Source organism: Geospiza fortis, unplaced genomic scaffold, assembly GCF_000277835.1.
Source record: "Geospiza fortis unplaced genomic scaffold, GeoFor_1.0 scaffold590, whole genome shotgun sequence".
In the NCBI taxonomy this organism is placed as follows: domain Eukaryota; kingdom Metazoa; phylum Chordata; class Aves; order Passeriformes; family Thraupidae; genus Geospiza; species Geospiza fortis.
In genome coordinates, this window is record NW_005054402.1 from 183,925 (window position 1) to 196,847 (window position 12,923).

The 12,923-nt window shown below is 42.5% G+C and overlaps 1 protein-coding gene across 1 annotated transcript in view; it reads left to right on the forward strand.

The window, feature by feature from the left end:
* The first annotated feature begins 236 nt into the window (after positions 1–236).
* Positions 237–12,923, forward strand: part of ABTB2 (ankyrin repeat and BTB domain containing 2) — a 110,691-nt gene continuing 98,004 nt past the window's right edge. The window contains exon 1 of the mRNA XM_005426103.2: positions 237–1,098. Coding sequence (XP_005426160.1) covers positions 237–1,098 — 862 coding nt within the window. The remainder of the gene's footprint in view (positions 1,099–12,923) is intronic.

A 12,923-nucleotide genomic window follows, 5' to 3' on the forward strand; every position in this document is an offset into this window, starting at 1 on the left:
AGCCGCCGCCGAGCGCCCGTCCCAGCCCGCTGCTGCCTCCGCGCCCTCCGCCGCCCCGGCCCGAGCGGGACATGGCTGAGCGCAGCCTCCCGCCGGGATGGAGTTAGCCGGGCCCTCGGGGAGGGCTCCTGCCCGCTGTGCTGCCAATCCGCCCGCACCGCTCGGGGCTCGCTAGGGATCTGCCCCTGCCTCACCTTTCGCGCTTGTGCGGCCGCTTGGCTTAACCCGTCTTTCCTATGGCTGGGATATACAGCTCGACTCTGAAGACCCTGGAGGATTTAACTTTGGACTCTGGTTATGGGGCAGGGGATTCCTGCAGGTCACTTAGTCTCTCTTCTTCCAAGTCCAACTCGCAAGCCTTCACCTCTTCTCAGCACAGAGGCAACTGGTGGTACTACTCGGGCTCCATGAACAGTAGGAATAACAGCTGGGACACCGTGAACACCGTGCTGCCGGAAGACCCCGAAGTCGCAGATATCTTCTCCAAGTGCCCTAAGCTGCCGGATCTCGAGGAGTACCCTTGGACCGATGAAGACATCGGCAGAATCCTGCGCAAAGGGAAGGGAGAGGGCCAGAGCAGGAGCTTTTCGCAGGAGGCTGTCAGGCGGCTCTCGCAGCTGCTGCGGCGCGCCCTGATCCGGGTGTCGCGGGAGGCTCAGCGGCTCAGCGTGATGCACTCCAAGTGCACCCGCTTCGAGGTGCAGAGCGCCATCAAACTCATCCAGAGCTGGGCCCTGGCCGAGAGCTGCGTGCTGGCCACCGTCAAGGCGCTCTCCCTGTACAGCATGAGCGCCGGCGATGGGCTCAGGAAAGGCAAATCCGCCCGCTGCGGCCTCACCTTCTCGGTGGGCAGGTTTTTCAGGTGGATGGTGGACACGAGGATCTCGGTGAGGATCCACGAGTACGCGGCCATCTCCCTAACCGCTTGCATGGAGAACCTGGTGGAAGAGATTAAGGCTAGGGTTTTGGCGAGTCAGAGCCCCGATGGTGGAGGGGAGATCTCGGCTGAAATCCTGGAGATGGTTATCAACAACGATGCGGAACTTTGGGGAGTGTTGCAACCTTACGAGCACCTCATCTGTGGGAAAAACGCTAATGGTAAGATCCAGCTTTTACGGTCTGTTGTCTTCATACCAGCAAGCTTTGCTGTAAAAGTCCTCGCCCTCTGTGGACTTGGGGTTTTTCTGGGTTTTCTTTGCATCTGGGTTGCATCTTGGTCGCGGTTTGTGTGTGCGTAAAGCAGGCATGACAGCCCTGCCAGGCAAGAACGATCCTGCTCTGTCCTTAAGATGTACCAGGTTATAAAAGGCTGTGGGAAACCAAGCCCTGTTGTCCTAACAAACATCTGACTTTACACCAGCTGCTGTTTTGAGCATTTTCCCTCTAACTGGCGTGCAGATATGTTCTCTGTAACCCTAAGATGAAGTGTGCTTTACAAGCTGCTGTCCAGAAAGTACTACTATATCTCTTTTAAACAAAATTTATCTTACAGCGAGTATCTTGTAGTTTTATCTTAAAGATGCTGTTACCACGTACAGCCTGGAGAGGGAAAACAACATTAATCTTTCTTTTCCTCTGCGGTAGTAAAATTCACTTTATGAGCAAAAACTTTGAACTTGTATACCTTGGAATTCCTTGTAACCCAGCAGAAACCTGTGGTGTCCTTTCCTGCCATAAACAAGAGCGCGTGTGTGAGCGTAGGACGGTGTCTCAGTGATGAGAATAACACAGTGTTAAGGTACTTACCGCTGCCATTTGTTTGGAAAGCAAAGTTTCCGAACACTTAAGCAGATAGAGGAATGTTGGCATCTTCTTACGGGAGCGAGGAGCAGTTTGGAAGGCTTAAGCCGTGACAGTTGTGTTAAGGAGCTGCGCTGTTTGTTTTGTATAGTCACACTGAGGAATACCATATTTTTCCCGTGGAAAATTCAGGAAACGTTCAGTTTACAAAAGTATTTTGTGTACCACCCACGGTTTCATGACTTTTGCTGGCCTCTGTTACGGTCGACTATTCCATGCTTAATACGTTTGTGATTTAACTCTATAAAACCAAGGGGCTTTTCAAAAGGGAATCTCATAGCGAGAGAAGTAAAGGAGCTGTTTTGATTTGAGGCGGAAAAAACCCTTTGAAATTGTCAGAGATGGACTGACTCACCTTCTCCCTGGGTGCATGGATTTCCGGCAGTTTTTCCATACCCAGGCAATTCTCTTGTTCAGATCACGAGTAGGTGACTGCAGGGAGTTGTCCCCGTTGGGTCAGCATTACTAAACACTTGTGAAATAAATGTGAAGAGCCTTTTGGATGTTCTCTTGGCTCTGCTCCAAGGCATAACTGTAAGTTTCAAGGTCAAACACAGACATCTACGCTTCTAACTAAAAGCGCTTGGGTGATTAGAGAGGTATGGGGATGTGTCTGCCAAAACACTTGTCATTCTTCGTTTTTCATGGGAGTGTTTGTTTGCCACCAGCTCTGAGAAGAGGACTTGTTTCCCTTCCCTTGTTCCTTATTTAGGGAACCTGGAGTAAAATATTTTGGTTCTGTGAACCGAAATGTAAATTTCAGCTCTTCTCTGCTCGGTGCTTGTGCCGGACGGGTTCTGGGTGTAAAGCGAAGAGTTGGACCCTCACTCAGCTTTTTTTTTTCTTTAGTCTATTTCTTAAGAGAAATTTCCTGGAAAAACTGCAGTAAGTGAATGGATGCTGGTGTTGAATGGGAAGAAGGGCGAATGTGCAGGGAAATGCTTATAAATATTCAGAGCACCAAATGGTCAGTTATGATAACGCTCCTGCACAGTGGAAAGCCAAGCAGTCAGTGGCCACAGAAGGATTGGCTTCTGTTGCCTCTTTTGTTGTTCCTGCCTTTCAGATCAATCCTGTCAATAACTGAATGCATTTTTAAAGTCTGGAAATTGAATAAAACCGCACATGAAGGCATCCTGTGATTTCCTGTGACAGTCTGTCACTAGTGTTTTACCTGACACAAGTCAGTGAATCCTCTAAATGGCTTTTCTTGCAGTTGGAAGGCCACAAATGGTTTTATATGGATGCAAAAAAGCTTGAAATAACTTCTCTATTCTTCTCCCTGTAGGAATTGTAAATGAGTAGTATTCACATCATTCTGCGCAGTGCTTTCAAATGATCTTGTCTTTTACATTAATTTAAATCTGAAGTAGATCTGGCAGTGAAATAACTGGATTTATTCTTGTTTAAGGAACAGGAAAACTTGCTTTACTGTCACTTTCGTTTCTTTCCTAGTAAAAGCATTTAGTGGAGTGCTGGTAAATTGCAAACTTGGGGTGTGTGTGTGTTGGGTTTTGTTTTATAGCCCTGAGTTTGATGGCAGAGATAAAAAGCACTTAGAGGTTCAGTTCTAGCTCCAGTCAAGCATTGTAATCCCTGGATGAAATCCATGGCGCTGTCCTATGCAGAAGATTGCATGGGATTATCATAATGGACATTTCTGGCATTATGATCTATTGAATACCATTTTCATTATTAGATCAGGACAGCCTGCTGCTTTGGAGTCAAAGAAACAGTAAGTAAATACATAAATCTTCCTAAATTCTCATGAGACTGAGGTTTAGACCTGTATTTCTTCAGTGACTAATCTCCCATCAAAGACCACAGTCCAGTCACTTGAAGCTTTGGAGGCTGAAAGAGCAATATTGTGTATTACAACAAATGTGTTTTAATCAACACCTGCTGTGTGAAGGGTAAAGTTTAAAACTCTGTAAGTGCTTAAGGGGGAATTTTAATATTATTTTTAAATAAATAATAATCAGTGTCTTGCTTGTTTATTTGCCCTTTCTGTGAAGCTGTTCTTTAATCAACTTTTTTGCTGCTTCTATGAGCTGTTCTCTGCCCTCAGTGCGAGTTCTGACTGTGTGCTTGGGACTTGGTGGCTCTGCCTTGGAAGGAGGAGGAATGACCTGAGCCTGTGGCCCTGAGATCTTAATGCCCCCAAGGGTAAGGTCTCCTCAGGCAGAATTCAGGTGGGATGTTGCAAAAACAATGCAATGCTGGAAAGAAAATGAAACAAAAGCAGCAAAAAAGATAAGCAGCTACTGAACAATGTAGCTAATGAAAGGTAAAGCGAGTGTAAATTGGAATGCAGGTTTGATTTCCTATTTTTATTTACATGGAGATCTATATATGCAGTGGTGGAAAATGCACCCAGTGGTTTCACAGGGATTTTGAGACACTCTAATTAGGAACATTAGTGTCTAGTAATTTAAAATGCTGGAGAGAGTGGCTGAAATCTGAACTTACCTTGGGAATGTGATTTTTTTACTTGATCTGCCTGTGTTTGGTGCATGGTTCTTTAGACTCTGACCTGTCAGCACTGCAAATACATTTGGATATCATTGCCCTGTTAATTACAGCACTTGGGTTGTAGTGAACTCTCTGGTTATGGTCAGGCACTCCTCTGTCTGCCAGTCCACCTGCTGTGCTGTTTAATGCATCAGCACATCCTGGTGCTCTGGAGATAGAAGTGTTGACAGATGTTTTGCCAAAGGAAAAAAAAAAGGAGAGGGGGAAGGGTTGGAATTTAACCTGATAATGCTGTTTCTTCATGTACCTCTTAGCCCAAACACTTGAAGTTCTCCCTGGACAAACTAATACACAAATGAGTCTTGTGGTTTGCTCACCTGATGATGAAGAAAAATAGGGCCTGAAAGAATTCTACTTGTGTTTTGAGGTAGTTTTCTTAGGAATGGTTGAGGGGGGAAATGTGTAACCTTTCCTCACAGTGTGAGGGAGTGGTTTGGACTCTCTATAGAATTAAACAAGGCATGAATTTTCTTCTCTCTAATATTAAATACTGACAAACCTTACCAAACATCAAACGTGGGCTTAGCATTTACTGTCACCAACCCTGTGGTCTTTTCTATTTCACACTACAAGTTAAAAATTATAGCTGATTTTAACAGAGGATTTTTTAGAGCTACACTGTGATGAAAATTCCTTTTTATACCTGTCACATGGTCTGAAATAACTTTATTTCTGCATAGTCATGGTACTGTATTGAAATGCAGCATGGGGGAAAAATAATGACATTTCAATAAGCAGAATGTCCTTTTGTTATCTGAGCTGAACAAACTGGTGTGCTCATCAAGAGCCTCATCAATTTTAATAAGCTATCAGCTCCACAAGTCTTCAGGAAAGCACTGCATGGTGGAAGGGGGGCATTTTGGGGAAAAGAGCTGCAAATGCAATCAATAAATGAATTTGAGGGGAAATACAGGATTCATATGGTGGTACAGCAGGTACAATTTACAAGGTGGCTTGTAAATTGTTTCAGAAAAAAATAATCAAGTAACTCTGTCTTCTGTGTTACTTTGTCTGAAGCAGGAGTTTGAAGCAATTTTGGGGATTCCTGGGCAGGAATTTGGTAACTTATGTACACATTTCCATGTTGGGTGAGCTGGGTGTAGCTATGATCCTGTTCCAACTTTGGCTTCATTCACCTCTGGACCCCCAGCCCACCTTGTGTGCTTCTACTCCTACACAGCCAAGAGCTTGGATTTCTATTCACAAACCCACAGGGACAAATTCTTTAAGCCTAAATATTAATGCTTGTACACACATGCCCTCCTTTCCTACAAAAAACAAACCACCAGGTGCATATCTGCAGATGTTTGTGTTTTTAATTGTGCATCTTATGTTAAAGTACAGAGCAAGTAAGGCTGACATGCCTATTTTTTCTACTTTACTGTGTCTCTATATATATATTTTTAGTTATAGTAAAGGAAAATTAATGATGTAATGATTCTGTCTTAAATTAATCCTTCACATTGCTGATATTGCCTCATGGCAATAAAATTTGTGTCCTTTCAGTAAAATTGTTAAAGAGCAAGTGCTGAAATCCCTCTGTCTGTAACTACCAGCAGCAAATGCTGCTGATGTTTAGATTTTTAGTGGAATCATTGTTGCTGGCAACTTAACCCTGTGAAACAGAGGAGTTGTTTCTCTTGGAGAAACAAAGAGGTGGCCTCTTTTGTCAAGGCTGAAATTGCTCGTTACTCCTAAAGTTTGAACTGAGCTAATATTGTTTGGGTCAGAACAGAATTTTATCCCTAAGTGACAACAGAGTTCTGGTGTTTGGTTCATTGATTAATTGATTTTCCAGGTGAAAAATAAAGCTGGTTTAGCTCAAAGATTAGCAGTGAACACATGTGTAGTATATGGGGTGCTGTTACATGTAATTTTGTGTGTGTGTGTGTGTCAGCAGAAAATGAGTAATGAGCTCTAAATGTTCATGTTATTAGTAATAAAATGCAATGTGTTTGATGTACATGTCTTCTGATCCTGGAATAACTGGAATTAAAGTAGAGATCTTGCAGCTGATTTTGCTGAATTGAGCCACCAGAGTGGGATTTTTTTCTCATGTACCCCATCTAATTTCTTATGTGATTTGAAACAGCAACTCACCTGATCAAGGGAGGGTTGCTGGTTGTCAGTCAACTTCCATAACTGGTCTGTAGGATTATGGATATCCTCCTCTTCCTTGAGATCAGCACTCATCCTGAGCATGGATGTCATATATATATTTTGACTGTTTTGACATCTTAATCCACCCTAATTTGGAGTTATTCCAAAACTAACTGCAGTAGTAACAAAGAATAGTGGTGAATTTTAAATACATTTTGTTCTGTTAATGGGGTTGAGATGAAACATCTTTTTACACTGAAAAATCTTGTTTGGGTAGTAATGTTATTGCAATGTTTTCATGTTGTAATAATTTGTCTCTGCTGATATACATCATGTGATTCAATTACTCCAGTTAATGGTCCATTTAGAGCTTTCTTCATCTGTTTGATTTTTCTGTCCCTTTCCCCAGCTTGCTTTGTAATGGATGGGTCTGCAACAACTCAAAGGAAATGTTTCAGTTTATGAAGTCCTCTGTTGCAGGAAACATAAGTAAAAGTACTGGGAACATTTATGTACAATAAACAATTCCAAGTTGCAGGGGAGGATGGTGAGGACTCAAACATTTAATTAACTGCAGGGAAAGCCGAACCTCTGAAGTGCCTGCTTGCACTTGGGAGCTTAAACCCAAAATCTTGGTGCTGAAGTAGTCATTTTAAAGCAATGCAAGACAATGGGATAAGGCCAAAAGTGGTATTAATCCTGTGATCTTCACTAAATTAGCTTGTTGTCATTTCTTAAAGGCTAATGCATTTTACATTTCACTTTTTCTTGAGCAATTTGTCAGTTGTGCCAGCAGAATCAAACAGAAGAGAAATAGAGGCTTGTAAACACAATAAACCCACAGGATACTCTGCAGTGCCCAGTAATCTCTCAGCTGTCTTAATTCTTATGAATGTTTGGAAGCAAGATGAAAATAATTCTCCATTTACATTTGAACTCTCGCTTTGCATTTGGTCAGGGCTGAGCTTTACAGTCAGTGTATGTGGTCCTTATTTATAAACATTTCCAGTTGTTGGAGACTCAGGATTTTGCAAGCTGGACATTAAGGAAAACCTCTCTCTCCCTGATGAAGTTTTGCCCCACAAGTAGACAGCATGAGGAAATGTCCATTTGTTCATGTTGAACTATGAGAATTCAGGCTGATGAACAAAAGGATAAAACCAATTGAATTTCTGGTGCTCCCTTGTTTTACTGGGATTGACTTATGTGATATTTTGATTCTTAGTGCCTAACATGACATTCCAATAAATCCAAACAAGCCTGAGGCACCAGTACATCCAGGACAGTGGTGGCTTCCTGCTTTCTTCATTTACAAATTGGGGCCAAAGTACTTCAACAGAACTCTCGATTCTTTTCTGTACAGAAGAGCAGCTACATTTAAAAAGTAAAGAACAAACATATATATATATGTGTATATATATATATACACACACATATATATAAATATATAAAACTGGTGGACCTTGTTGAGAGCATGAGTCAATTTAAGGGTACCAAGTTGTAGATTTTTTTGTGGAATACCAGGTTGGAAGGGACCTGAAGGATGACCTTTCAACCACATGAGTGAGGACAGCCTTTGAAGTGGAGTTGCCTTGTTTGCATCACAGGACTTGTCCCAAGAAAGCAACAATAGAAAGAGGAAAGGTTTGTTCCTTTCACCCCCAACACATCCAGACTTGCCTTTGGCCCTGGGTCACAAGCCAGGCAGGATCTGTGAGCTCAGCCTGCTCCTTGGGAAGGGTTGGCATACAGCAGGTGACCTGCTGAGCTTGGCGAGGCAGAGGTGACTTTGTCAACCCCTAATTCAGGTGTCTGCCTGCAGCCTGCCAGGGTGGTGGCTGCACTTCTGTGAGCTTGGGACATGTGGGATGGAATTAATGACATGGAAGTAACTTCTGAGGAAAGGGGATGATGTGACTGCTGTGCTCTTCAGGAGGGAACACTAAGGATTGAAATTAAATGGAATTCTGAGCTATAAAATCCTTGTCTTCTAAAACCTACTTGTTATGTGGTACTTGCAGGTGAAAGCCCCTTAGAATTGTAAACTTCCTCCTCCTCATCTGCTCAAAACCTGTGCCTTAATGCTGTGATTCCTGGTTGGGCTGATGCTGTTGAGGAGCTTCTCCATGGAGCAGTGGTTTGGGTTGGTCTGTGCTGTGATTTTATGTGAAGCATTTCTCTGAAATTGCCCCTCAGCAGAGCCCGAGGTGCTGGGCTGCAACCTGGGAGCATCATTAAATTGGGTCTCAGGGGTGGTTTGGAGCTCTTGGTGTGGCTTTGACCCAGACACTCAGAGGTCAGTTGTACACCTGAGCACTTGTCAGTCTTGTTTTGGTTGTTTAATTATTACACCTGGACCATCTCTTTCTTAAAACCTGTTTGATGTTCACATCATGTTGTACTTGACCTGCTTCAAGTCTGAATTAAGCAAAATGCCAGAGCAATCTGTCATGAGGCTGCATTTGGCTCTCCCTGTCCAAAAATTAAAAAGCCTTGACATAAGCCAAAAAACCACAAAAACAAAAGGGGGAAATGTACTTAACCAATTTCTGTAGTTTTTTGTAGTGACACTAAAATGCTTGAGATGATGAAGAGTGTTTGTGGTAGAATCCTGGGGTAGACACAAAGAACTGAAGCCAGATAAACATTTCAGAGTAGCTTTTCAGTTTGTGGATGTAGATTTATAACAACTGATAAATTTGCTGTGGGGCTGTGCAAGATCAAAGTAAAAGTTGTTTATGATCTTTTGGGGATGAGAGGAAAGGAACACTACAGAAGACATAATCTGCTTGTTCCATTCTTCAGTGTTTATAACATCACAGTCCATGCTGGATACTTCTGTCACTTTAATTTCTATCCCAGTCTGGAGTCTGTTGCCTGGGACCTGGAGAATAAAGAAAAAAATACAACTCTGTTTATGCTGGGACTTATACATTAAAAAGATAAGCATGCAGAGGCATAATTATCTATTATTTTTGATCCTATATAGCTCTGGATTTTTTCCTGATTAATTCCAAGATGACAGTGAATAGATTTTCTTCTTATGTTTACATTTTATTGTTTGTGAATCAAGCACACTACTATTGGAGCTGAAGGACAAGAGTTGAATATTGGCAGACAGTTAAAGCAGGGAATTGGGCCAGTTTTGCCTCATATTTATTCTTCAGACTATTTGGGTTTTTGATGTTTTACTAGAATTTAGTAGAAGTCACTTTCTTGTTTATTTTGTTTAAATGACGACTCAGTACTCCAGGCAGCTCTGACTCATATCAGGTGAAAGCAAAACCCAGGGTTTCGAGCTGCTTTTAGGCAGTTCACTCATCTTTATCTTTGATTCCTCTTACAAGTGGTTGTGAGGTTCCTTTTTATTTCTTTTCCCAGTTTTTGTGCAATTTCCTGAGATAACACCACAGGCCTTAACCAAAACCTTAGTGATGGGTGTTTGTTGTAATAATATGAGAGATAACACATAATGAAACGTATTTCCTCTGAGGGGGTGGATATAAGTTCTCTTGAATTGCACATTGAATTTCTGCTCTTTGGTTGAATGTTATCTTCATTCCAGCCCCCCACCCTGTTTTGTGCTCAGCTTGCACTGGCGACTTTGTTTAGTCTAGAGATCATAAAAATGTCTCCCGAGCTGCATTGATACAGTTTTATTACTATCTTAGTGTGGTTTCTGGTACTTTTAAGCTGTTATATGAATTTTATAATGTATCTATGGATATTTGCACTGTAGGGACTGTTGGACTTAGAGGGGAGGGGAGGGAAGAAGGTTAAAAACTATAATGGTAGTAACCAATTAATAATCTTTATTGTTGTTTTTAATAAACAATCTCATTCTATTGGGAATATATAAAGACTTTTAAAGCTTCCCCCCTGGAAGCATTATGAAAATTTCTGTTATGCTTTGTCAGCATATGTTGAAACTTTGGCTTGAATGGATGTCAGTTTTGTTCAAGCCTGAAGTAAGATCAGGAGATTTGTCAGAGTTGTTGTCAATGACCTGCTGCTGAGAGAAGATCAGAGTCCATGCAGGAAGTGCTGCATACTTTGAAGTTTAACATTGATGCAGCCTAAGGAATAATTTCCACTTGTTTTAATAGATATTTGATCAATTTTTGCTTAGCAGAAAAGACTGGATTCTTTCTGAAGCAGTTGCCTGGTTTCAGAATTGCTTGGATTGAGGCCACATGTTTATCTGAGGTGGTTTTGGTTTAGTGCTTTGTAATAAACTTAAGGGATTTACACCTTGAGGTGGGAGAAGCTCTGGCTTTGGTGACCATTTCTTCCATGGAAAACCTGGATTGGGGGATTTAAAGCATCTGTGCCCTGAGGTAGTTTTGTAGCTGTGCTGGTGAGTGCAGTGTAGGTGACTGGTGGGTTTTTGTTAATCTTACTATTTTGTTGATGTTAATATTATTTGGAAAAGTGTGTCCATCCTCCAGCTCCATTCTCTAAGGTCAAAGTCAGATGCAGTCTCTTATTAAAGCCACTCAGGGAAGATTCATGCTCAGCATTTCTCCATGGAAAGCAATCTTGGAATTGTTTCTGGCACTTCTTCCCTGTGTGTATAATTCTGTGGCTCATGTTTTTGTAGCAGACGTGGAAATGCAGCTTTCACCACAGGTTATTTTGTGGGATGATGTATGTGCTGCACATTCATAAATTTGGGGAGGGGGCTGTCTTGCTATGTTTTCAAACAGTTGAGGTGACCTGTGACCTGCTGGAATTGAGTGATTATTAAACTCTGAATTTCCTTGTACCTCCATAGCAGTTCAGAATATTCAAAATTCTCCTGTTATAGTGTGATGATGTATATGCAAGGCTGTGTGATTGTGGTTTTTCACGTTCACTGCAGAAGGCCAGAGCTCCCCTAAGGCAAGCACAACTTATAAATGAAAATGAATATAATTTATTAGCATGCAGGTAACCCTTGCCACACAGCCAAGACTTAGATAATTCTTAAGTTATGGCAGAAGATACCGAGCTGGCACGGGGCATTTGGCCTTGCACCATCTGCAAAGCCCGCACTCCAATTTTCTGCTGTTGCCATGGGCTGCAGACTCAGACAGGAAATCATGGTAGGATGGGAAAGGCTCCAAAATACACACAGCCTGTATAAGGTTTGCAGTTAAAAGGGAGTTTCAGAGAACAGGCTATCTGTTCTGCTCACCAGGCAGGGAGAAGCAAAGCTGCCTTGTGTGTGCCCGCGCGCTTTAAATGTCCTGGTATGTTTTATACGCTCATTTTTTTAAAAGCTGGAATTTTTTCCACGTAAAGTAACGTGCAGAACTTCAAATGATCCATTGATGTACAAGGGGCCTGATTCAGCCTTTGCTTAATTGGTCGTGGTGGACTGAAAGTGGAGGAGAAAGGAGTAATCAAATGGAACTTGGGGCAGAAGAGGAGCCCCTGCCTCTCCTTCCCAGGGACTCATTTTGGGGGTTTAGTTCTATATTCAGGGATCAAGGCCTGGGTTCTGTGCACTACAGTGTTGCTATGGGAGGCTGTGTGTGTATGGCCCATCAAGTGACAGGGATGCAGAAAGTGCTTGGTTAGGGGAGCTGGGTCACTTTCTAGCCCTGGGTAGATCACAGGGTCAGAGTTATTAATGCATTTTCCTTGAGCTGTAGGTTAAAGTAGGCAATACTGGAGTGATTTGCTTTGGAGAGCAAACAGTTGTATCATCTGCCTATGAGAGATAAGGACAATAATCTGTGTGTAATGAACTGCACAGTCTGCAGAGCTTCCAGTGTGTCTGAAGTGTAGTGTAGGACTGGTCAGCTTATGCTGCCTTGACAGATGCGGGAGAGGATAATTTCTCCAGCAGTTCCTAATTTAATTTTAGTAAAGGAGATAGTCCTTGACTAAAATTTCCATCAAATCCACACTGAGCATCGTGCTTGGGAGCCATTCTGGACAGACAGAACAGGAGCTCAGCAAACTTCTTGTGGTAAAAACTTGCTTTAAAACTTTCTCTCCAAGGCCCATCTGTGGTTTTTCATTCTGACTGAAGGGAGCCATGTGAGAGGGTGGTTTGTTCACCGGGCATTTTCCAGTTTGGCTTGTGTATGTAGTGCCTCTCTAGCTGCTTGGAAGAATGGAACTGTGAACAGGAGTAAGGTGAGGTCTGTGTGCTACACTGCCAAATATTGCTGGATGCACTGGTGATGTATTTATCAAGAATGAGACTGAAGCCACCAATTAATTCCATTAGAAATTAAAAACTTTGGTAGGGTTTAACCCTGGGCCTGGGATCAGCGACTGAGGCAGTTTATTTCATGACCCTGGATCTTCCAATAACTGCTGCCTTTTTATGTGCAATATAATGTCAGAAAGATTTGCTGCTTTTCCTTTTTGATTTTATTTAAATCTGATGGGAGACAGTGTTCAAATGGCAGACTGTCTCAGCCAAGCCATCTGCCTGAGCCCTCAGCAGCGCATTGTATTCCTGAAAGAGCATTCTAGGGAAACATCCCAATTCTGAA